The following is a 26,868-nucleotide window of genomic DNA, read 5'->3' as shown; positions in this document are numbered from 1 at the left end:
TGTATAAAAGAGAGAGTTGATGCCCACAACACACCAGCTGCAAGATGGCAAAGCTTCTACTTGGAACAGGTAAGCCTATTTTACCATTTTATTACCTTTGATATTGCTTTAAATGCATGCTTTATATCATTGAGGGGCTGAACCCAGTATATAAGTTTCAATTGGCTGAACAAAAGCATTTGAAAAGTGACTTAAACTGCAGCACCTGAGATGGCCAAGCATTCACATAGCTGTACCTTACAAATTACAAAGCCATCAGTAAGGACCTGGGTTGACTAGAGGTAGCCCATTAACATAGATGAATGATGCATTCACAACACATCCAGATATAACCTATAGATTCAGCTGAGTGTGGGTCAAACCATTGAATCATTTATGTTGAACAGTGAATCCTGATTGAGGAAGGTACTCCACTTTTATACCACCATTTTATAATTTAAATGTTTTGAAACTAGTTTCATATGACCATGTTGGATTCCTGGTCAGTTTGTGAGCAGACATCATGTGATGAGCAAACTAACCCTCTTTGTGTTTAAGAAACTGTTTTGTTCTAGGCCAGTCAGAGTGAGATAAGAAAGGCCCTCAGTTGGTACCCTCTCTCTCTCACTGTCCTGCAAACTTGTCCCCTGCCTGTCTTTTGACCAGCCACACAATGCAGGCAGCATCTTCAATATCAAAATGCAGCTGCTGATTGCAGAAGAAAAGACGGAAATCATCTATAATCATCTTTAACTTGCTTTGATGCAGAATCAGGAAAGAACATTGAATCCAGTCTGAAACTATCCAAAGCATCAACCTACAATTGACTGTTTTGAACATGTATATGTGTGTTTGTAAGCACTCTTATGTACTTATCATAGAATAGAATCATAGAATCCCTACAGTGCAGAAAAAGGCCATTTGGCCCATTGAGCCTGCAACAACCACAATCCCACGAAGACCCTATCTTTGTATAGGACCTGGGTGGGATACTTGTCCCACATGTTGAAGAGCAAAGTGTCTCCAAAGTCAATCAAGCAGTGATTGTGGCTGACTATGAGCATGTCCACAAACACTTTTCCCAAGCGGATTTCTTCCATAATCACATCCAAAATCCCAAAACGGACAGAAGATGAGAGAGTGACGGGAGAATAAGCTGCCATAGGTCAGAAAGTAGAAATGGGAACACAGGGGGCCCTCCTCATACTGAAAAGGAAGGTGCTGTGAACAGCAGCGATGACTGACAACCCTGTGTGCTTCCATTGTAACAAAGCAGACCATCTCCAAACTGGAAATTAAATGGAAAATGTGTATGTTTTGTCAGGGTACATCAGATTGGTACATGCAAAAGGGACTTGACAGAAAGCACAGCTGACAAGACAGGCTCTAAATAAAGGATTCATAAGCTGTTTTCCTTGGACAAGGCCCTATAAGCCAACAGCCTTGTTGAAAAAGTTAGCACAGAATGCCCCAGCTGAATCTGATGCAGAGACGGTTCAGGAGTACTGCTACTTAAAGGATGTACTTCTCTTGAGGAATTGGAGACAGCCTCATTGGCTGTGGCTGAAGACTTGACTGTGGTCCACCATGTAATAATGCCTCTGAGATACTCTAGGGAAATATTGAGGATTTCCCATGAAATTCCAATGGATGGACATGACTTTATCCTAAAAAAAAACAAACGGCATAAGTGTAGCAAACAGGATTGAACAAAGAACAAAGAACAGAGAACAATACAGCTTAGGAACAGGCCCTTCGGCCCTCCAAGCCCACGCCACTCCCTGGTCCAAACTAGACCATTCTTTTGTATCCCTCCATTCCCACTCATTGAAGAAGTGAATTGTTCTGTTTAACTCTAGACCATAGGAAAAAACAAAGGATGTTAGAGTGGTATTAGAACCGGGAAGAGGACATACATGCACAGCTATGCCAGAGAGTGAGGAAAGAGCAGGCAAGTGGAAGAGTGGGAGAAGAAAGCCTGAACTATTACCAATTTGAACCCCCAACTGTGCAGAAAAAATGCGGAAGATGGCGTCAGAGTGTGGTGACTTCTTGTGAGCTGGCCCCAGCATACCCTCTAAATCAATGCTCATAAAACTTAACTCTAACTCCTTTAGACTTCCTAATAATGCTTTCTTTAAATCTCTTCTGATCTTTCTCTTCACCCTAGCTATGACTGTAACACTACATTTTGCACCCTCTCCTTTCCTTCTCCCCTATGCACTCTATGAACAATATGTTTTGTCTGTATCGCGTGCAAGAAACAATACTTTTCACTGTATCCCAATACATGTGACAATAATAAATCAAATCAAAATCCTGACAGTTCACCAGCACTGAAATGTTAGGGAGGCTGGGCACGATGCTGTGTTACTTAGACACAGAAGAGAGAGGTGACTTAACAGAGATGATTTCATTGTTTAAAAAGATCTAGGCCAGGATGCAGGACCCTGCTGTTAAATTTTTTACTGCTGAGGAGTACCCTGAAGAACTCACTTCACAGACAGATGTCAGGGAAGACAGGTATTTATTGCAGTCTTACTCGCTCCACACTCCAAATCACAACTGCCCTCTCAGGGTTGTTCCTGGGCAGATCACACCACACCCCGGGTCACCCTTAAAGGGACTACACCCCAACATATATAACACCTGCTCTACACAATGCAGATGTAAGAGCAACACCTCCCAAGATGATCTTATAGAGGTCTATAAAATAATAAGGGGCATAGATCAGCGAGATAGTCAACACCTTTTACCAAAAGTAGAGTCTAAAACTAGAGGGCATAGGTTTAAGGTGCGAGGGGAGAAATACAAAAGGGTCCAGAGGGGCAATTCTTTTACACAGAGGGTGATGAATGTCTGGAACAAGCTGCCAGAGGTAGTAGTAGGGGTGGGTACAATTTTGTCTTTTAAAAAGCATTTAGACAGTTACATGGGTAAGATGGGTATAGAGGGATATGGCCAAACACGGGCAATTGGGACTAGCTCAGTGGTAAATAAAGGACAGCATGGACAAGTTGGGCTGAAGGGCCTGTTTCCATGATGTAAACTTCTATGATTCTATAACTCTAAAACAAAGTCCCTATTGCTTAAGTTCTGCAAAATTGGCAAAAGTTCAGAAAGAAATTAAATAGAAGCTTCCTGATGGAGATGAGCCACAGCAGATTGAGTTTTCTGATTTTTCTTGTGCCAAAGTCCAATGTCTCAACAAGGCTCTGCACTGATTACAGAAAAGTTTAATATAGAGCAGACTTATACTTGATATCTGACCTGGAGGACTGTATTGACGGACTAAAAATCTTCACTTATGTCACTAAGTTAGACTTGTTAAAAGGATATTGGCAAGCTTCCTTCAGCACTCAAGCTGAAAAGGCCTTAGTTTTTGACATGCCAGAGAGCTTATTCCAATCTTGAGTTATGCCTTTTGAGTTAGAAATGTCCCAACTAAATTACTAGAAAGAATTCTGAGGGACAGAATATATTTACATTTCGATAGGCAGAGATTAATCAGGGTTAGTTAGCATGGACTTGTGAAGGGAAGATCATGTTTAACTAATTTCATCATTTTTTTGAGGAGGGAGCCAGGAGTGTTGATGAGAATAGTGCATTTGATCTGGTTCATATGGACTTTAGCAAGGCTTTTAATTTGGTCGCTCATGGCAGACAGGTCAAGAAAGTATGGGCTATGGGATCAAAGGAAAAGTGATACATTGGATCCAAAATTGGCTGAGACAAGGAAGCAGAGGGTGATGGTAGAGGAATGTTTCTGTGACTGGAAGTCTTTCTTCAGTGAGGTTTTGTAGAGTTTGGTGTTACGACCTTTGCTATTTGTGGTATACATTAATGACTTGGACTTAAATGTAGGGAGTATGATCAAGAAGTGGATGGCACGAAAATTGGTAGGATTATTACTTATATCAAATTTTTAAAAACTTAAACTTTAAAAAAGAGAATCAATTACTTCCGTAAGGAGGGATGATATGTTAAATGAATCGACTGAGACCTTATGTGTTGAGCTCAGAAATAAAAAAGGGGCAACCACACTACTGGGACACTTTTCACTCCATGGCCAATTTTCGTATCAAATCTCCAAATTTCCCAATCATGGCACCTATATATACAACAAACAACAATGGCCCCAATACGGAGCCCCATGGAACACCACTGGAAATCATTTTCCATTCATAAAAAACATCTGTTGGCCTCCAAATGGTGAGAGGGATATGGAAGAGCAAACATGTAGGCAAAGTTCTGAGTGCAAAAACAATAATAGTTGGGTACTTCAACTATCATAATATCAGTTGGGATACAAATAGTGTGAAGGGCACAGAGGGCATGAAATTCTTGAACTGCTTTCAAGAGAATTTTTTCAGCCAGCACGAAACAAGCCCAATGAGAAGGAACACAATTCTAGACTTAGTTTTAAGAAATGAAGCTGGGCAAGTGGATGAAGTAGCAACGGAGGACCATTTTGAAAATAGTGAGCATAATGGTTAGATTTAGCATCAATATTATAAAAGGTAAGGTCAGAACAGGAGTAAAATTTCTAAATTGGGGGAAGACAAATTTTACAAAGCTGAGAGATGATCTTGTGAATGTGGACTGGCTGCAGCTACTTGAAGGGAAAGCAGTGACAGACCACTGGGAGACATTCAAAGGCAAGATTCTACGGGCACAGTGTAGACCTGTCCGCACAAAGACAGGATGGTATTGCTAAATCTGGAGCCTCCTGTTATATAGATGCATACAAAATAAGATAAAGCAGAAGGCTTATGATAGCCGCAAAAAACTTAAGTGTAGAATGTACAGGGTCAATAAAAAATGGAAAGTAGGAAAGCAAAGATAGGGTACAAAAAAATTGGCAGGTAAAATCAAAGTAAACCCAAAGATGTTTTACCAGTACATTAACAGCAAGAGAATAACTAAGGAAAGGATAGGGCCTATGAGAGATGTACATGGTAACTCGTGCACTGTTGCTGTAGATGTGGGTAGGGTTCTCAATAAGTATTTTGTTTCTGTCTTCAGGAGAGGACTGATGCAGACATTCTAGTTAAAGAGGAGGAGTATAGAATATTAGATACAATAAGCATAGTGAGGGAGCAAGTAATGGAGGACCTGACAAACTTGAAGGTGGATAAATCATCAGGACTGAATGGATTGTATCTCAATTTCTTAAAGAAAGCCGAGGAGGAAATAATAGATGCTCTGAGGATCATTTCCAATCCTCAGATTGATGAAGGTAGTGCAGTGGATGCAGTCTACCTGGATTTCAATAAGGCACTTGACAAGGTCCCACATGGCAAGCTGGTCAGAAAAATAAAAGCCCATGGGATATAAGGGAAGTGGCAAATTGGGTCCAAAATTGGCTCAGCAACAGGAAACTAAGGGTAATTGCTGATAGGTGGTTTCCAGTGGTATTTCATTGGGCTCAGTGTTGGTGCCATTGTTGCTTGTTGTATATTTTGATGTCATGATTGGGACATTTGTCGATGACACGAAAACTGGTTGTACAGTGAAAAGGATAATTGTCGATTCCAGAATGAGATCAATGGTTTAGTTGAGTGGCAGAGAAGTGGGAAGTGGAATTCAATCCAGAAAAAATCATATGTAATATATTTGGGGAGGCTAAACAAAGCAAGGGAATATTCAATAAATGGGAAGATATTGAGAGAGGTTGAGGAAGTGAGCGACCTTAGAGTACATGTCCACAAGTCCCTGAAGGTGGCAGGACAGGTGGACAAGGTGGTTCAAGAAAGCATATGGAATGCTTTCCCTTACTGGGCAAGGTATAGAATACAAAAGCAGGGATGTAACACTGGAATTGTATAAACAGTTGCCTAGGCCACTGCTAGAATTTTGTGTAATGTTCTAGTCACCACATTACAGGAAGGACACAATTGCTCTGGGGAGAGTACAGAGGAGATTTACAAGAATGTTGCCAGGGTTTGAAAACTGCAGTTATGAAGAAAGTTTAGTTAGGTTGGGATTGTTTTCCTTAGAACTGAGGAGGCTGAGGGGTAAGCTGATTGAGATGTACAAAATTATGACCTGTCCATATAGAGTAGACAAGGATGTCCTACTTCCCCTAGCAGAGAGGTCAATTATCAGGAGGCACAGATTTAAAGTGAGTGGTAAAAGGTTTAGAGTGGACATGAGGTAAACTCCTTTACCCAGAGTGTGGTGCGTGTTTGGAATTCATTGTCTGATTCGGTGGTTAAGACCCTCAACTCATTGAAAGGTACCTGGATCTGCACCCAAAGTGCTGAAACCTGCAGATCATGGACAAAGTGCTGGAAGATGGGATAAGAATGGGAGGCTAGCTTTTTATTTTTTGCCTAGCACTGACATGATGGACTGATTGGCTGCTTTCAGTGCATGACTTTTCTGTGGTTCTCTAGCTGTACCCTACAAATTACAAAGCCATTAGCAAGGCGCCAAAATGTCTAGAAGTGGCCCACTAGAGATAACCACCTTCAATCAGTGTGGACGATTTTCTCCGGCCATTCACACCAGTGGGATTCTGTGGCTGAGCACCAAATTCCCCGTCCTCGCCAGCAGCAGCGGTGGGGCATGAACGGCCAGAGGATTCCTCAGAGGACTCATCTCCTAAACCATTCATAAAACATCCAGACATAACCAATGGATTCAGCTGGTTGTGGACCAAGCCATTAGGTTCAATCACTTTGGCCAATGGCTGTGGCTGAGAAAGGAATGCCATTGGCCTTATATTGAAATCATTTTTAAACAGTGGACTTGAAACCAGCTTCCTGTGACCACGTTTGAGAAACGCAACAACTTGTGAGAAGGGTTCATGTGTTTAAGGAAACTACTTTGTTCCAGATCAGTACAGAGTGAGACTAGAAGGATGGTCAGTTGGTGCTGTCTCTCTACCTCCAGCTGTTCTGCAAGCTTGTCTTTGGATCAACCACAAATCTCAGGCAGAATCTTAAATATTAATGCAGTAACTGCTGACTCCAGAAGTTCCAGAAAAAAGACAGGAAACCTCCAAGTTTAAATTGTCTTGATACAGAATCTGGAAAGACAATCAAGCCCAGTCTGAAACCACCCAACCCATCAATCTGCAGCAGCCATATTTAATTGACGGTATTGGATTCTTAAACTATTTAACTTACACTTCCACATTGTAATGTACTTCTGTGTCTAAGGGCGGAATTTTGCTGGAAATTGACAAGGACCGATGGTGGGCAGGAAAAGCGGTGTCAACCCAATGGTTATGGTTAATATTCTCGCTGTAATGTATGGCACATAGAAATAACAATTTGAGCCCATGGGATTCATGCTGGTTCGCGAGTGGGTGCCTTCTGATTCGCCTGTCCTGCCATTACCTTAGCATGTTAATGATGGGGGTGCTACATTAACGACTGCCCCGACGCTCACCAACCACTTCATTTTGGTCAGGGTGTCAGCTGATGGCTGGAAGGGAGGCTGCACCCAAGTTTTCTGATTTTTCTGATGCCACCCTCTGCAGACTGCTGGATGTAGTGGAGGGATGACATAACATCCTGTACCTCCGCACAGGGAGGAGACCATCGAGCCGGAACAATAAGCCAGCACAGAGGCAGTGGTAGCCATCACCAACTCCCTGCAGAGGGGGGCAAGGATCCATTGCTACAAAAGCATGAATGATCTCCGTTCTGCCAGGATAAGTGATTTCTCCCAACACTCTCATCTCATGCACTCTCATACCCATTAGACATACACAGGGGGGTCACTCACCGCCCAGCTCAAGGGACACAGCCACTCGCTCTCCCATGCAAATCTTCATCTCCCTCTGTGAACTCATCACCTCACTGCTCCCACTCACCATCCACACATGCCAGGCATTCTCATCATCTGCCCTGACACGTGTCCTGCTTACACTCTGTCTATCTATTTTCATGCAGGACAAGTTGGCTCTCAACAAGAGAGCGGCACGGTGGCACAGTGGTTAGCAATGCTATCTCACAGTGCCAGGGACCTGGGTTCCATTCCAGCCTTGAACATTTCTGTGAAATTAAGCTTTCTAATAAATTCCGCAAATAAAAGCACACCGAGAATGAACATTCCTGCCATTAAATACTAGTAACATTGAAAATGTAGTTTAAGATGGAACAGATGGAGTGCTGCAACAACAACCTGCATTGGTAGAGTCCCTTTAACATCTCACTGGAGCATTGCAAAACAAACCGTGGCATGAGGTATTAGGGCAGATGACCAAAAGCTTGGTCAAAGAGGTAGGTTTTAGGATAGTGCCTGAAATTGGGCCATTAGAGGAAAGGCACAGAGATTTTGGGAAGGAATTCCAGGGTTTAGGTTCCAGGCAGTTAAGAGGACAGGCACTAATGGTGGAGAAATTGAAATCAGGAATCGGTCAGAATGAGAGTGCAGCAATCTCAGGGGGCTGTGGGGCAGGGAGAAATCACAGAGATAGGGAGGGGTGAGGCCATGGAAGGATTTGAAAATCATGATGGGTGGCACGGTGGCACAGTGGTCAGCATTGCTGCCTCACAGCTCCAAGGACCTGAGTTCAATTCCCGGCTTGGGTGACTGTGTGAAGTTTACACATTCTCCCCGTGTCTGTGTGGGTTTTCTTGTGGTGCTCCAGTTTCCTTCCACAGTGTGAAGATATGCAGGTTAGGTGGAGTGGCCATGCTAAATTGCCCCTTAGTGTTTGAAGATGTGCAGGTTAGGGGATTAGTGGAGTTAATAATGCGTGGGGTTACAGGGATGGGGGGGGGGGGTGGGCCTGGGAAAGATGCTCTATCGGAGAGTTGGTGCAGACTTGATGGGCTGAATGGCCTTCTTCTGCACTGTAGAGTTTTTATGAGAAATCTCAGATGGGTGGAGGGATGCCTGAGATAAAATCCCCCACGATCTTCAATGAAAATGCCCTCCAGTTGGCTGAAGTGGAAACTGACCACTCTGATGGTGAGGGACGTGGCGATAAACCAAGTGAGGATCCAGCACAGCATCATACATCACACAACACTGATGTGAGTCATATCTCCTGTTTCTAAAGACCTCTGCCAAGCACGAATTAAGTCTCTCTTCTTTACAGGCGCATTTGGGAAGCAACTCGAGAAGTGCACTAGCCAGGTCCAAGACAGTTCTGAGACCACCACAGATGATTGCCTTGATGTAGAGATTGAAGAAACATCATAGCTTTCACCCACACCCTCCACAACGCAGAGGCACACCATGGTTGGCTTTCTGAGCTCACTCCAGCTGTCCCTCTAGCCCATGAAAGAAGTCAGAAGTCCTCAGGCAGCCAAAGAGACAAGGAGAAGCTGGCGTACAACCCCGGGACCATCCACTCAGGCGACTCCAGGAGTATCCCATCCATCTGAACCCCCTCTCCCTGTAACTGCCTCAGCTCAAGCTGCACAGGCCAAGAGGGTGGCACTGCCACGCGGCAAGATCATATCAGACAGCAGGGCATGGCAGACAGCAGGCCGCCTCTACCTCCGCTTTGAATATTGGGGATGCACCAAAATGTAGCGGCCGGGTTGAACAGGTTAAGAAGCTCTATTTGCATAGTGTGGGCATGGATGTTAAGTACTTGTAGACAGTGTTCACCACAAATAAATACAATTCTCACTCACTGCATCCTTTGTATGATTGGGAGGGGGTGGACGGGGTGGGAAGTGTGTGAGTTCATTGATGGGAGCGGGCTGCATGGCCGGGAGTTTCTATTTCAATTTTTTAAGATCAGGATGTCCCAATCTTTTATAAACTTAGGTGGCTGATGGGTCCCGCCAGCATGACATGGTGGGACCAGCCCCTTAACTTTCTTTTTGCCTAAGTGGCTAAAAATATGGTACAGGAAGCCATCCTTGGGGGTGGCGGCTTCCACCCTGTTATACCTATCTGTTGTGCTACTGTGCAGGAAAATGAGAAAACTCCACCCCATGACTTTGGGATACTCATGAAATTTTTCATGCCCATCGTCAAACCTGCCTGATGAAACCAGGAATTGGAAAATCCCAGCTAATGAAGCGTGCCTGTTGGAAAATTCCTGCCAAAAGTCAATGGACATGTGGCTGCCTCACTAATTTTTCAGTCTGGTTTGTGATGGATTCCACACGTGTGGAACTGGAAAATCTCAGTCCATGTGCGCATATAACTTGGAGTGTACCTATGATTTCATTTAGACCGGTGTAGAATACATGCTGCAAAACTACAATAAATATTCTTTGCTTTTCTTATAAAGCGAAGAGGAAAACCTGTCTACGTGTGCATTTCACAGCCACAGCACTTCAACAGTTAAAAATTTATTGAATTGACAAGAAGATTCTTTAAGAACACCTGTTGTGATCAACTGAGGGGTGGAAAGAGAATGGAGACATTCTGCCACTTAAGAATACTGAAAGATCAGTTTTGTAAGTGGAGCCTTGGGAATTAAATGGGGAATAGAAGAAAGAGGAGATTCCCTTCTCAAGTTCAAGCCTAATTATAAAGGAGTGGATTATTTGCTGCATTACTTGAAGATGACTTATTGTTGGGTAGCCTGCTGACAGGTGCATGTTTTGTTCAAATCCAACAACCTTTTGGATTCTCCCACCTGCTGTTCCCCCACTAAATGCTTTTTGAAAGTAACATGCATCTGAATGTTTGTGTAGTCATGCAAAATAACATCAAAGTCCAAATGTGATGGTTCCAGGTTTACCCAATTCCATTTCTAACTTACAGTGAAGTTAATGAAAATAAAATTAGATTATAGCGAGCGATAAGTGGTAGAAATGTGAGGAATTACTTTGTATGGCATTTTTAGCAATGTAATCTATTTATCATTAAGTGGTTAAATTAGCAAAGGAATGCCATACAACCACATTGTTAATGGGTGATCTGCCCCAGAACATTTCCTTTGCAAGGGTGCAGTCAGAAAGTTGTTTGGCATTTCAATTTCTCTTCATTTGACTGAAATATTTCCATGGATAATCAAATAGCATCAACTATTTGGCTATATTCTTTCTACTTTGTAATTATACTGTTATTTTGTTCTCAGACAAATTTGAGTGAGCTCAATTACAGTGCAGGATATTTCAAGTTTATGAGCATCTTGGTAGCATTTTAATATTTTCAGATGGATTTGAAAATCGATCCATCTGCAGAGTTTAATATAGCTGATCTGTTAAACAATCAGTTGCACAGCAACTTGAAAGAAAATTTTGCAGTCTTTAACATTTGAACTGTTTTACATTAATACTTAGAATCAGAATTAAAGAATTGAAAAGTTGATATCTGAGGTAGAGGAATGATTCAGAGGATATAAACTAAAGCAAGAATAAGTCACATCTGTATAATGCTTTTAATGTAGAAAATCACTCAATTTCTGTAGAACTAGGAGGTCCTGCCCCAAACATCACACACTAGGAGATGCACCCCCGTCCCTCCCTCATTGCCCAAAATGTGTTTCTCCTGTGGGGTGAATGAGCTGTGGAGTCAGGACTGAACCTGACAGCTCATCCAAACGATATAGATAAAGCCCAAGGCCCAACTCCGAGATGGACTGGTCTAATTACTACCTTACTGATCTTGGAAATGACAAAATTGTACATAATGCTTTTTGCTGAAGATGGGCTGAGATAGGGGAGAGGTTGGACCGTGTTATTGAGGTGAAAAATAGGCTGTCATTGCAATTCAGACAATATAGGTTTGGAAGCTCAACTGGGCACTGAATAGGACATGAGCTGGTGAGCAACCTGGTTCAGTCTGAGACAGTAAACAGGAAAGAACTGGTGGTGAAGTTGGCGACAGGGACTGTAGATAATGAATTCTGTCTGACATGTGGTGTGCCACAGAGCTGGGACCTCAACTTTTTACAATTAATATAAATGAGTTGGATGAATAGACTGATGGTATGGTTGCTAAACTTGCTGATGACACAAAGATAGGTAGGAAAATAAATTTTTAAGATGATGTAAGGAGGCCACAAAGGGACATGGGTTGAGTGAGTGGACAAAACACTGGCAAATGGAACATAAATGATTTAAATGAGGAATTGTCCATTTTGGCAGGGAGAATTAAAAATAAACTTATCTAAATGGTGAGAGTTTGCAAAGCTCTGAGGTGCAAAGGGATCTGGGTGTCCTAGTGCATGAATCACAAAAAGGCTAGTATACAGGCACAGCAAATAATTAGGAACGCTGATAAAATGTTATCACTTACTGTGAGGAAAATTGATTACAAAAGTAGAGAGGTTGTACAGGGCAATGGTGAGACCACATCTGGAGTATTGTTTACAGTATTGGTCTCCTTATTTAAGGGCAGATGTAAATGTGTTCAAAGCAGTTCAGAGATTTATTAGACTATTACTAGGAATAGGTTGTTTTATGAGAAAAGGTTGGATAGATTAGCTTTTTATCCACAAGAGTTGAGAAGAGTGAGAGGTGACTTCACCAAAATCTTTAAACCCTGAGGGATATTGACAGGGTGGAGGTGGAGAGGATGCTTTCTCTTGTTGGATCGAGAACAAAGGGTCACTGTTTAAAAATAAGGGATTGCTCATTTAAGACCAAGATGAGGAGAAATGTTTTCTCTCAGAGGCCTGTAAATCTTTGGAACTCTCTTCCTGAAAAGGCAGTGGAAGCAGAGTCTGCCTATTCCTCCTCCTAATTCATATGTCTCTATGTAACGACTAACGGGAAAAAATTGTGGGTCATCCCAGACTGATAGTTGGGCAAATAATCTGACCGTACAGAGGCAGAGGAGAGGAGGGTATTGATGATGTAGAGCTAGGTATTATCAATGGATGTGTAGATCTGGACCCCTGTGATTGTCGAAGATCTCACCAAAGGGCAGCAAATAGGTGAAGAGAAGAGTTTGACCAGGGATTGATTCTTAATGGTTCCCATTCACTCATATAATAACATTGTCCTGAACCCTTAAACCTTTCAGCATATTTTGATCACAGTTTTAACACTTTTCCTATATTCTTTATTACAGTGGTGGTCTTGTTGGCGTGCCTGGAACTGGGTGAGTCTTTGTGCTTTTCAAGCTATTTTGAATTTTATCTAATGTGTAGAGGCTCAGTACTGATCTTCCTTTCTCCTCACTCTCAGGCTCTGCCTACAGACTGGTTTGTTACTTTACAAACTGGTCCCAGTACAGACCAGGAGAGGGGAAGTACATGCCAGAGAATGTGGATCCCTGCTTGTGCACACATCTGATCTACTCTTTCGCCGGGATGAAGGACAATAAAATCACCACCACTGAAGTGAACGATGTGAAACTCTACCACTCATTCAACAGCCTTAAAAACAAGTATAATTATTTTATAAATATCGAGAACCTACCTGCAATGCTAAATATATTTGGTCCTTACTATATTTTGTAGCACTTTGAAAAATTATGCCAAATTATATGTAATCTAACATGACTGACCCAGTCAGATAGCTGATGTATGGGTGAAACTGGGTTACGTTGATTTGTGTCCCATTGGCAGAGATGAGTCAATGCCCAATGGGTCTAACAATGTCTGACATAATCATGATATCACCATGTGGAGCCACATAAACAAGAAAATGTGTTATATTCACAGCAAGTCTGACAGCATCTGTGGAGAGAGAATAGAGTGAATGCTTTGAGTCTGGATGATCCAGACTTGAAACGTTAGCTTTATTCTCCCTCCCCAGAATTGGTCAAACCTGCTGAGACTCTCCAGCATTTTCTGTTTTTATTTCAGATTCCAGCATCTGCAGTATTTTGCTTTTAACACCTAATATTCATTTAGCATGGCAAAGATCCTTGAGGTGGGAGATTGAACTGAGAAGTTAGATCTCCGTTCCTTCTCCTTAAAATTCTGGAATTCTCTTCCGAACAGAGCTGGGAGAATTACTGCACCAGATAGATGGCAGCAGTTCAAGAAGTTGGATGACTACCAGCATCTGCATCTGCCTGAAGTCAGGCCTAATGTCCATTGCTGTGTCCTCCACACCGGATAGGACAAGGAGCATTGCCCCAGTCCACCAGCCCAGCCAGGAAAAGGTCAAACCAGATTTGCCTGCATTATGAATGCATTTGCCTCAGTCACCAGATCCTGGAGTGGGAATTGAACCTGTAGTTTCTGTTTCAAAGGCAGGGACACAGCCCATTGTACCACAAGACCTCCTACTGCCATCTTTGCACGTGCAATTAGGAATAACCAACAAATGCTGGCATAACCAGTGATGCCCACATTACTTGAAAGAATATAATAAAGATATTTTATTTTTGTGGGACTGTGGGACATCCCCGCATGAATCTTATTCTCTGTGGTTCATCGTGTTGTGAGATGTTTGTTCTGCACTGTGGGATTTCTGTTCAATTAAAATTTAGCACCAAAGGGAGAAAGCAGTCAAAAGATTAGGGCAATAAGGATTTTCAGCAGTGCTGTTGTGTTGACAAATGCATTTGCTTATGTTCCTTGTACTGAAAAAAACAATTTCTTCATTCTTACAACAGAAATGGAAACCTTAAGACTCTCTTGTCCATTGGAGGCTGGAACTTTGGAACTCAGAAGTAAGATGAAAATATTTTCTTTCAGTAGTGGGTGAAGAGTGCTTCTATTCCTTTTGCTCATAATATAAAGTATAGATAGATTTGGAAATAATTCTTCTATAGATTTTGATAAGTACACAACTTACATTTTGAGTAAATTGTAATTGGTTTCCTTGAATATTTTGAAATTGCAAATGATTCAGAGCTCTTAAAGGTGCAGATGGTAATTACTGAAACTAAATTACACCAATTCTGACTTTGTTAAATATTCTACTCTCCTCTAGGTTCTCCGCAATGGCTTCCTCATCAGAAACTCGCCAAATTTTCATCACATCTGTGATTGGCTTCCTGCGCGGTTATGGGTTTGATGGTTTGGATATTGACTGGGAATTTCCCGTGGGAGGAAGCAAACCTCATTTCACTCTGTTGGTAAAGGTAGGGGGAAATTTATTTAACAGGATGCTTGGTCTAGTAGCTAAAATAAAGCATCATTCAACTCTTTTTGTAAATTTAAATTTTCTCTCAAAGTTCTCACTAAGGATATGGAACATTGGAACAGGCACAGACACTGACTTCTTCCAGCCTGTTGGCCATTCAATAAGACCATGGCTGATCATTAAGCTCATCAACTTAGTTTTAAAAGACAGTTTTGTAGCATTTGTGAAACATGAAAATGGAATTTTTAAATGTGAAACACATGCATTTAAACAATGAAAATAATTTCATTGCATCCTCATTAATCACTGTTCTGGCTACTGTGCAGGAAGAGCTATTGGTCTAGGTTCCATTTAAACCTGATCCTACCTCTGACTTTACTGTCAGGTTAGATAAATTATTGTAAGACACTTGGCCATGGTTACATATTATGAAGCTGGACAATTCTTTAGTTTGTGTTTGAAACCCTCCATTTGGTGAAAATTTGTTGCTGAGAGAAACTTTATTCATTTTTAACTTCTAGGAAATGTTGGCAGCTTTTGAAGCTGAGGCGAAAAGCTCTGGAAAATCCAGAATGCTGATTTCAGCTGCAGTTTCTGCTGCACCAGGTTTCGTTACTCAGCGATATGAGGTTCCTCAGCTTGGACAGTAAGTAACATGTTCATTGCACAGGACTCTATGAAGAGAATTGTTTTGTGTTTACTTGCTAATTCAGCAAGTTTAACTGGTTAGCAGCTGAAACATCTGGACCTGGAAGGCCCTCCGTTGAATCTCCAGTTGGCTGAATCCAGCTGAGATAATGTTAAAGGTTCTTGGTATTTTCATTTTGTCCTGTAACTTCGGACGTAAAGCGCATGCATCTGGTCATCATGTGAGGATAGAATTGGGCTTTGTTTTCAATATCTGCACAGTTAATTGTCTATCAGTGTTGACTCTCGAAGTTAGACATCAATAATTATCAGTTTGTCATGCAGTGTCTGTCACACACTAATTTGCCAGAAAGATGGAGAATCATATAAAAAAAACCTTTGGCCAGTTCTTGAAGTAATGTGACGGAGAGGAGAGTGAGTGCAGGGAGAATGGAGGGAGGGACAGAGGCAGCAGGTTGAAGTATGGAAAGTGTTCAAGGGAGATGAAGAGAGGTTGAATTTATCTCCCATGTTTTGGGTTTTGTTAGTTTGGTCATGGGCTGGGAATATCCCAGTTATGCTGTGTTCACAACTTGGGTAAAGTTGAGAAAGTTGTATGAATATATCTTTTTCTAACTGAATATAAAATATGAAAAGCAGAAGGTGAATAATAAAAATAATTTGATGTGCCACTTTCACAGATTCAGTGCATCCTGAATATGTTCATAGTCAATGAAGTATTTTGGATACAGTAGACACAGCTGTATTGTCTGGAAATGCAGCAACCAACAAACTCACACCAAATCCTCAGAAACAGCAACAAGATCATGACCAGATATCCTGAAATCTTTTCTGCTGTTTTTGATTGAGAGATAAATGCTGTTTTCTAAACAAGGATAAATTGTTACTCTCTTCTTTTTCAACTGCATTTATCTCAATGTGACATTAATTGTGGACAGGAATTTCCGGTCTGTTATGCAGGGTGCAGGCAAACGTCCATTTCTGGGACTTGATGACCTGGATGGCGAGCAAAGCCAGGGAACCCCAATGTTGAAAGTAATTCAGCATCTGTGAACTGATTTGGGATACTCTGAGGCTACGCAAGATCTTGTTTAAATGCAAGGCCCCATATTATTTATATCCTATAGTTTCCATTGTCAGAGCTCATTCATTTAATAAGTTAGGTGATTACCATTTATTTTAGTGAACAATGTATCAGTGTAACTCAGATCTCTTTTCACTCAGAATCTTGGACTTTTTCAATGTGATGACATACGATTTCTTTGGACCCTGGAATAGTGTCACTGGAGAAAATAGTCCTCTTTATCCTCTCCCAAATTTCAGACACTACACCAACCTTTACTTTAATGTGGTAAGTGTTCTTGAACATAGAATCCAATCATATTTATTATTTCAAATGGGTAACTATCTTCAACTCCATGGAATGCAAAGCCTTTCATGTTTCATTCTGTAGAATTATACAATGATACACTGGAGAGAAGAGGGAGCTCCTGCAGAGAAGCTGAACGTTGGATTTGCTACATATGGCCATACCTTCAAACTGGTCTCATCCAGCAGTGGGATTAGAGCCTTTACAGAAGGAGCTGGAGCAGCTGGGAAGTACACCAAACAGGCTGGAATCTTGTCCTATTATGAGGTAGCTTCTTTATTCCATAAGAGTTTATATCCAAAAGTACCAACCAAACAAATACTGACTTATATTCATTTATTTATTAGTGTGACAAGTAGGCTTACATTAACACTTCAATTAAGTTACAGTGAAAATCCGCTAGTCGCCACACTCCGGCGCCTGTTCAGATACACTGAGAGAGAATTTTAGCATGGCCAATGCATCTAATCAGCACGTCTTTCAGACTATGGGAAGAAACCAGAGCATCCGGAGGAAACCTACGTAGACACGTGCAGACTCCGCACAGACAGTGACCCAAGCCGGAAATTGAACCCAGGTCCCTGATGCTGTGAGGCAGCAGTGATAACCACTGTGCCACCGTGCTGCCCCTACACCCCAACAAGCTCAAACTTCGCTGTGAGAGATTGCCTCAATCATATGAACGTCTTCAGGCAGATTAAGTAACATGTTAAAATGTATTTTAAAAACACCCACTTACTACTCTTGTGCATCTCAAATGATGAAGGTTTCCATGCCCTGATGAAGAGAGATGTCACACCCTCCATCATCGGAAGGTGTTTGACTGTCTTATCCTGGCCATTGTTGTCAGTCCTGGAAAATACACAAGGAGGCAAAATAGAGGATATAACCTTTTATATCCCCAACCTTCTTCCCTGCAGAAAATTCCAGGGGTCTTTGTATAGTCAATCCTTAGCAGTGTGTGTGCGCCAAGCTATGACTGATTTACATACTGTTAGAAAGCTAAAGTCACCATAGTCCCAGATGACCATAGGTACTGACTGGTGGTGATTTAACCTCAGGCAAAGGGCAAGGTTGAGAAGGCGGACCTTCATGAATTATCTCAGTCAGTATGGGAATTGAATCTGTGCTATTGAATCACTCTGCATCACTAATCAGCTGTCCAGCCAACTGAACTAAACTGATCCCCAAAACGCCAAGGAAGCTGGTGTTGATGCTATTCTTTAAATCAATCACTTTATCATGTGCTCAGGTAAAATCCGGATGTTTCTTTGGCACCTCTTGTGCCTCAGATTGGAAACCATGCAGGGTGAGGAATCATTGAATATCTTTTAGTTAAGGATAATATTAGTCAGCATTTGCTAATTATGATTAAAAATATTTCTTCAACAGTGGAAAAGAAATGCCCCGAGTCTGAGAGAAAACGGTAGCTAAATAAATCATTAAAGAAAAATGAAATAAGTGTATATTGAGAGCATTACAAACCACTGATGATTTGAAAGCTAATGTCTCACTCTTCTCACAGATCTGTGCATTTTTGAAAGATGGCACTTCGAAATGGGATACTCCACAGGTGGTTCCATATGGTTACAAAGGGAGGGAATGGGTTGGATACGACAATGTGAGAAGCTTTACAGCCAAGGTATCTTTGATGTTTGACACTTTTTATTTGGTGGTTTTGTACAAAATCTGTTTCAATGTACAGCAAGTTTGTCGCATTCAGCATTGGAATCATGATGCTACACCCATCAATTGAATAACTGGAATATTACACTATTATACAAATGGTTATGAAGTATGCATCATGGGTGAGCTATCTTGTTTGATGTGTTTTAACCACCATTTTATTTCTGATTTAGTCTCTTATGCTAGAATATTGGAACAAGATTTTCCTGTTAACTCACCCCTTTGTACTCAATGACAGGAACACATACATTTTCTCAAATACTCATTTCACAGTCACTTACACAGTGTTAACAATGATATCTGGAAAATCTATTTTAATGGTCACCATAGGAAATATTTCCACGTCCCCTGGTCTATGACAAAAGTCCAATGAAGCAGTGTTCATGCAAAGCTAGCAGAGGACCTTTGGTCATTTTCACAAGTTGAGAAGCTGCTTTTTGTATTCAGTTATGCAGGGGGCAACTTTGAGCCTGCATTGGCTGTTGGTATGAATGTTGATCTAGGCCCAAAATTGCGTGAGAGTTGGGAAATTAAATTCTCACCGGCAAGATTTTGTTCCCGATTTTTCATATCTGTTACCTCCCACCTGAAATGGGAACCTAATTTCAATAAGTTTTAATAAATACAATGATAGGGCTTTCCTGCAATATATTCCACTGAGGGAATATAGCTAAATATAGCCCCTGGCGGGAGAGGGGCATGCCCAGACAGTGCCCTGGCATTGCCCCTTGGTACAATGGCAGTGTCAACCTGGCTCAGCTCTTTGGGTATGCCATTAGGGAGTTCCCCTTATGTGATTGGGTGTCACACTGATGTCTGTCCGGTGGGGAGAGGGGTGCGGCCCAATGCTTGTTGTGGAGGAGTTGCCCCATTGCTTGTGCATGGGGGTGATCGCCATGATTCCTGTGTTTGGGGGGGCTTGCCCTGATGCTTGTGGGGGAGACCCCGAGTCCATGGGGATCCAATGGGCTCAGCCATGCCAGAATGACGGCAAAGGCTATGGCCCCAGATCCTCTGTGCACAAAGGGCCAAAGAATCTGGAAAGAAGACTCGGCTGTGCAGGTGGAGAGTCCCACATTAGTTTTCTCACAGAAACTGAAACTCTGAAAAAATATTGTAAGGTTCTGCCTGTAGTACATATATACAAAATCATTGTTATGGCACAAAAGGAGGTCATTTGGCCCACTGTGTCTGCAGCACCTTTCCGGATGAACAATTCACCGAGTGCCATTCCCCTACTTTCTCCCTGTAACCCTGCACATTCACCCTTTAGGGATACCAGTAATTTGAATCCTTCAATCTAACTTTCCTCCTCCACATTCTTAGGCCAGGGAATTTTACACCTTAACCACTCATTGCATGAAAAGATTTTTCCTTATATTACTTCTGTTTCTTTGTCCAATTTCTTTAAATCTGTGCCCTCTTGTTCTTGGACATTTCACACGTGGAAGGTTTCTCCCTATCTAGTATGTCCAGACCACCCATGATTTTGAGTACCTCTATCAAATCTCCAATCATTATTCTTTTCGCAAACAAAACAGTCCCAACTTCTCCAATCTATCTTCATAATCTTCAAAGCTGAAGTTTCTCTACCCTGGAACCATTCCTGTGAATCTTTTTCTGCACCCTCTAATGCCTTCATATCCTTCCTGAAGTGCAGTGCCCAGAACTGAGCGCAACACTCCAGCTAAGGCCAAGCAAGGTAAACATAACTTGTGCTTGTGATCTATGTCTCTTTTAATAAAGCCTAATATACCGTGTACTATATTAACAACTCTCTCAATCTGTCCTGCTGAATTCAATGACTTAGTAAAAAGTCTCACAACACCAGGTTAAAGTCCAACAGGTTTATTTGGAATCGCGATCTTTTGGAGCACTGCTCCATCATCAGGTGAGTCCATTCTCCTGATGAAAGGAACAGCGCTCCGAAAGTTCGTTATTCCAGATAAACCTATTGGACTTTAACCTGGTGTTGTGAGACTCCTTACTGTGTCCACCCCAGTTCAACACTGGCATCTCCACATCATGGATTCAATGGCTTAGGCACATATACACCCTACTCCTATTCCTCCCTATTAAAGATATATTGTCTTTCCATGTTTTCCTATTAGAATGAATGTCACACACATTTCTCTGCATTGAACCTCATCTGCTACCTGTCTGCCCATTCCACCAATTTACCAATGGCCTTTTGAGATCCTACTATCTCCTTACGGATCACAATGCTTTCAACTGTTGCATTACCCTCAGACTTTGAACTTGTGCCCAGTACACCAAGTTCTAGGTCATTAATAAACATGAGGAAAAGCAAGAGTCTGAATACTTCTCCCAGGGAGAGTAAGTTCTATTTGGGGCAAAAATTGTTTGCAAACAAGAATTTGTGAATTAAAGTTGTGAACAATGTCTTTCAGGCTGAGTGGCTGAAAAAGAACAACTTTGGAGGAGCCATGGTATGGACTCTTGCTATGGATGATTTCTCTGGTTCTTTCTGTAACGAAGGGCCTTATCCTCTTGTTAATGCGCTGCACACTGAGCTTGGAATTTCATCAAGTAAGTATCAGGATTCTTTATATTTGCAGCTTATCACTAGTTTCTGCCACAAAGTCAGCGTGGGCAGCAGCTAACAACTATTACAGAGCAACCTATACAGAGCAATTATTATGAGCACCTAAATTTTTTTCAATATCAACATTGTTGGAGCCACAGAAATTTGATTCGTAGAATATTGCTGAATGTCTACAAGCATCACATGTGTAAAATAAGATGCGGCACACAATTTAACTATTGAAACATATTCATATGTTGTTACAACCACGATTGCAGGTGTGAGTTCATTCCGCTCTCTCTCATTCTTATTTAAAAGAATAAAGTTTTAAAGTTTAAAGTTTATTTATTAGTGTCACAAGCAGGCTTACATTAACACTGCAATGAAGTCACTGTGAAAATTTTAATCCAAATTTATCAAGTTATTAATAGATGTGATTCAATAACACCTTCCATACATTTTGTGTAACTTGACGTAAAATCATATAGAGTCCAGACAGAAATGGATATGTCACACAAATTTGTCAGTAGCTCTTATTGGACTGAATTTGCAAAAAGTTTGTTCCTGATACTGTAAGCAATTGAGTTCTACCCTGAGATTTTTGAAGCAGCAACAGCCCTTGACTTTGCAATGTTCATCTTTGTTTGCGACTAATTTTGAAGAAAGAAATGAATTTGCAAATTTTATTTCCTTCTAGCTTGTGTTCCATCCAAAACAACACTGCGGCCAGCTGTTCCTCCTACCCAGGCCCCGAGTGGTGGTGGCGGAAGCAGTGGTGGTGGTGGTGGCAGTAGCAGTGGTGGTGGTGGTGGCAGTAGCAGTGGTGGTGGTGGCAGTAGCAGTGGTGGTGGTGGTGGCAGTAGCAGTGGTGGTGGCGGTAGCAGTGGTGGTGGCGGTAGCAGTGGTGGTGGAAGTGGTGGCGGCAGCAGTGGCGGAAGTGGATTCTGCGCCGGCAAAGCCAGTGGTACCTATGCTGATCCAAAAGACAAGAACAAGTTTTACGAATGTGTCAATGGAAGGACCTACCAGGAGAGTTGCGCTTCCGGATTAGTCTTTGATCCTTCCTGTGACTGTTGCAACTGGGCGTAATGAGAAAGCAGAAGGTAAGCTTGCTTAATAACCAACACAACAGTTCAAAGCAGATATTCTGTGAAATACAACAATGTTGAGCTTGTGTAAAATATCAATGTAGACTTTATTGCAAATCCTGAAATAATGCATCAAGAGATAAACATATATGGGCAAAACTTAATAAAACGCAGTTCACTGGTTGTAGAATTCCATCAAATCGTGACAATGTGCGTGTCAAATGATCATAGACTCATTCTCCCAGCTGTGGTTGGGATGAAATGGGTGGTATGCTCCTGTATTGGTGTGATTTTTATTGGTTCATGGGATGTGGGTCACAGGCAAGTTCAAATTTTATTGCCCATCTTTAATTACCCTCAATTAGCCGCCATCATGAACTGCTGCAGTCCCTGCGGCAATGCTCTGACATCATAAACATCTGCAATGACATTTTCACAACACAAAGTTATTGAATTTTATTTCAGCCCAAGCTACTTTTCCACATATGATCCAGGAATTGATTGTGGAATTGGGAAATTCTCTGGGTGGAATTTTATGAATTCCAAGTGGTGAATGAGCGAGAAAATGGGAGAGTTTCAGACCCGTTTTTTTGGGCGAGTTTAAAAAAAGCAATCTTATGGCACTTAGTCAAAAAATAGTGCCCGGATGCAATTCTCACCAGGGTGGGGCGGGGCCTAATCTTGTCAGTGAAGCTGGTTGCTGAGCTCTAGGGGCGCCATTGTGCAGGCACTCTGATCTCCCAGTAGACTGGGAGATCTCCTGCCACCCTGCCTACCTGCCCTGTTGATCACTCCCTGTGCTGTTCTCCCCATTCACCTCTTTGGACATTGCCCCCCGTTAATCGCCACCACTGTAGAGATACCCCCACCACCCCCACCAAGTCACCATCCTGGACATCGCCCCCCTCACCCCCTCCCCTCCCACTCTGGTCACCAGTCTGGACATTGCAGCCCCACCCCCTTGATTGCCACTCCCACAGATTGATGCCCCCTTGCAGAGTTCCCCCTTCCCTCCCCCCCCATGGAGCTTCCCTGCCTCATCCCCATCATGGCTCCACCCCTTCTCAGCCCCACCCCACTCCAGCCCACCCCTCCTGCCCCCACAGTCCTGCTCTCTTGACACTGCCCCTGACACAGTCAGGGTGCCCAGTGGGCAGTGCCTGATGCTAGGTGGGCACTGCCAGGCTGGTACTGCCCAACGGACACTGCCCAGCCCTATCCCCGACCAGCTGGGGGGCTTCAATGGCCTCTAGTCTCACCCGCGAGTTATCAGGTCTGGTCCCCGTTGGTGGGGACCCTACATGATCTTCGCTGGTGAGGACCTCAACTGGTGAGGAGATAAGTTCAAATGACCCCAGATGATAGCGTCTGTGACTTGCTAATGACATGAATATTTTAATTGGCTTTGTGCCCTCTCTGATCGCGAATCCAATTTCCCTGACAAATCAGTGCTGTTAAGATCGCAAGAGGCATAAAACCGGGCGCGATCCTGATTTTTTGCATCTCATCCAATCTTACCGGCTAGGCTGGCTGATAGACTGGTGGGATGAACGGATAAGATTGCGGCTTGTGTGTGTGGTCCTGGTCAGTTCTGTTGGGTGAGGATGTGCTGTTGGGGAAGAAGAAAGGAAGGAAACAAGAAAAGAATTATAATCAAAAAAATAGACCTAATATAAAAACTGTTTTAAATGCTGCTGAAGTGATATTGAACCATTATTGTAGAAGAAGTGAACATGAAAATACTCTTTATTTTTCTAGGCTGCTGCCAATCTTCGTTGGGTACCAGTAAAGCTGTAACTGGTCTTCAGTTTAATTACTGAAGAGACGCTACTTTGTGGATGAAGACCATTAATGTACCACATCTAATTTGTCTCAACTGAAGATTGAGTGAATTGCAGTTTAAACCGCAAAATAAAATCATTGGTTCATTAAAAAAACTGTCTATTAGTGTTTTGTTTCTAATGAATGAAATGCAACGATATCGGTTGAAAGGATTTCACCAGCAAGAACTCATTTCCACCATAACAGTTTAAGGCAAAAACAGATATTTGGAACTTTGACACACAGACAAGGCACAGCTCTCCGATATCTACACTCATTCCAGCACATCACAGGGAAAGCATTCCTGTGTCCAACACAGGAAGGAAAGTGAAACCAGCTGAGTTTTGGTACCCTGTATCCCACCAACATTTTTTTTATTCATTCGTGGGACATGGGTGTCACTGGCAGGCCAACATTTATTGCCCAGTTGAAAGTCAACCACATTGCTGTGGCTCTGGAGTTACATGTAGGCCACACCACGTAAGGATGGCAGATTTCCTTCCCTAAAGGACATTAGTGAACCAGATGGGTTTTTCCAACAATGGACAGTGGCTTCATGGTGATCAGTAGATTCTTAATTCCAGATATGTTTATATTGAATTCAAATTCCACCATCTGCCACGGCAGGATTCGAACCCGGGTCCTCAGAATGTTTGCTGAGTTTCTGGATTAACAGTCTAGTGATAATACCACTAAGCCATCACCTCCCCTTTTCCCAAGAGAAAATAAAATTCATCATTTATGTAGCAGATTAATTAAGTCTGTGAGACAGTTACGGCTTACGGCTTGGGGGCTTGGGGGTGTGGGGTGGGGGGGGGTGGGGGTGGGGGGGGGAGTTTTAATTGGCATTTCATTTCTGATTTGAATATATTGCTTTCAGTTAGATTCCTATCTCCCATGGGGGATTTTTTACTTCTTACTCTTTTTTGGATTTGAGCATTGTTGACAAGACTATTACTTGTTTCCCATCCTGAACTGTGCTTGAGAAGATAATGGTAAGCAGCCTTCCTGAAGCACTGCAGTCTATGATATGGAGAGGGAGGGAGTTCCAGGATTTTGGCCACTGATGGTGAAGCAACAGTGATTTGTTCCTATGTGATGATGCCTTATGAGTTGGAGAGGAACCTGCAGATGCTGGTAAAACCGTGTGTCTGCTGCCCTTTTCCTTCTGTACAGGTTGTGGATTTAGAAGATACTGTTGATGGAGGCCTAATGAGTTGTTGTAGTGTGTCCTGTAGATAGTACATGTAGCTAACATTGATGCCAGTGATTGAGCTGTCCAGCAAACTGTGATCTGACAAATCGGGGCCACTGCACAAGCACAAAGTTCCGGAACTGTCAGACTCTGGTGTGAATAGCCCCCCCCCCCACCGGCCGCCCATCCCCAAAGCTTTTAATGAGATTCACGATTGTGACCTCTGCATTGCACAGAGTCTGGAGATTCAGGTCTGAAGTTGAACTGAAAAAACAGTCGTGGCTTACACCAGTTTTCTTGCCAATTCAGCACTTTTGAGAGAATCGCTCCCAGAATCTTTGCTAATTTATTTATTCATCACAAAGCAGTTTGCTCATAAACAAGTAATTATCACAAAAATCAGTTTCATGATATTAAACTATAACTGTGGTTATTTAAGGCCCAATCTTATATCAACACAATGAATCCCAGTCAATACAACGGCAAACCAGTGCATTCGCAAATTCATCTTCATTTTGGACAATGTGCCAGAAACTTTGGCTGTTCCTGCTTTTGCTTGCTGTAGACCCCTGTTGGTGAAGTGACCTTACATTAGATTTAACACCCACCAAGGTGTGTATCTCTGGGCTAGTGGAGGGTGAGATGACTGCTGTGACTGGTCTACAGGTGAGAAGACATCTTCTGAAGAGGAGGCCTGGGTTCTTGGGCTTTCTTCACTGGAGGGGATTGGTCTCCACTGATTCTTGCTGGAGCCTGGTATGGAGAAACTCCAGAGTGAGTGGCTGTCTGGGCTCAAACATTGCTCACATAAATCACCTCGAGTTTCTGAAGGTCTCAGGATAATGCATGCTTCCTCACTGGATTATTGGGAGAGGCCGGCCTCACCCTCGGTACAGACATGGTCCCTATCCTCCCTTGCCATCTCTGCAGCCTGTTGCTCGAATACAGTGAGGGGTAAAAGCTCTGGCAATGCATCTCCCGTCTTCTTTCTCTCTCCTGTTGTCTTCTCCTATGCAAAGGGCAGAAGGATGGATGGTGAGCAAATTTGATGAAAGACCAGGCATAGGCTGCTAATTTTGTAGCTCCTAACTAACCACTTGACTCCCTAAAGCCTTACCACCATGTACAAGGCACAGGTCAGGACTGGGATGGATTACTCTCCAGTTGGGTGCATGAGTGCAGCTCCATAAAGACTTAACAATCTAGACAGCATCCAGGGTGATTCAGCCTGCTTGATCAGCACCCCATTCACCACCTTCGATATTCAGTCCCTGCAGTGTGTACCATGTACAAGGTGCATTGCAGCAACTCAGCAAGGCTCCTTTGATATTACCTTCTAAACCTGTGAGTGCTGTCAGCTAAATGGACACTAGTAGCAGCACATGTAAACAGCAGCTCCTGCAGGTTTCCCTCCCCTCCACAACCCATGGTTGTGCCTTCACTGTGGCTCAGTCAAAATCCTTCGTAACAGCACAGCATATAGACTGCAGCGGTTCAGAAAGGCCGTACACCACCACCTTCTCACGGCAGAGTTGGGCAACTAACATTCTGCCTAAACAGTGATGGCCATGTCCGATGACTGAATCAGAAAAAGTGTGTTGGTGTGAATTTGGAGTGAGTGC

At 42.6% G+C, this 26,868-nt stretch overlaps 1 protein-coding gene across 1 annotated transcript; it reads left to right on the top strand.

The window, feature by feature from the left end:
* The first annotated feature begins 19 nt into the window (after nt 1-19).
* LOC144511728 (acidic mammalian chitinase-like) lies at nt 20-22,231 on the top strand. The gene is made up of 14 exons (XM_078241952.1): nt 20-69; nt 1,404-1,500; nt 5,005-5,218; nt 12,877-12,954; nt 13,041-13,242; nt 14,422-14,478; nt 14,742-14,892; nt 15,416-15,540; nt 16,767-16,893; nt 16,996-17,178; nt 18,437-18,553; nt 21,009-21,147; nt 21,840-21,896; nt 22,011-22,231. The coding sequence occupies exons 1-14, from the start codon at nt 20-22 to the stop codon at nt 22,229-22,231; spliced, it is 1,818 nt and encodes a 605-aa protein (XP_078098078.1).
* Nucleotides 22,232-26,868: the final 4,637 nt, after the last annotated feature.

The sequence above is a fragment of the Mustelus asterias genome, chromosome 25 (genome assembly GCF_964213995.1).
Source record: "Mustelus asterias chromosome 25, sMusAst1.hap1.1, whole genome shotgun sequence".
NCBI lineage: Eukaryota > Metazoa > Chordata > Chondrichthyes > Carcharhiniformes > Triakidae > Mustelus > Mustelus asterias.
This window is presented reverse-complemented; position numbering and strand designations above follow the sequence as displayed.

Excerpts from the sequence above, each read along its gene's own strand:
- LOC144511728 (XM_078241952.1), top strand. The coding sequence starts at position 20 with ATGCCCACAACACACCAGCTGCAAGATGGCAAAGCTTCTACTTGGAAC. Across the intron at positions 5,219-12,876 it reads CAATCCTCAGATTGATGAAG|CATATTTTGATCACAGTTTT; the intron begins GTAGTGCAGTGG and ends TAAACCTTTCAG. Across the intron at positions 12,955-13,040 it reads GTTGGCGTGCCTGGAACTGG|GCTCTGCCTACAGACTGGTT; the intron begins GTGAGTCTTTGT and ends CCTCACTCTCAG.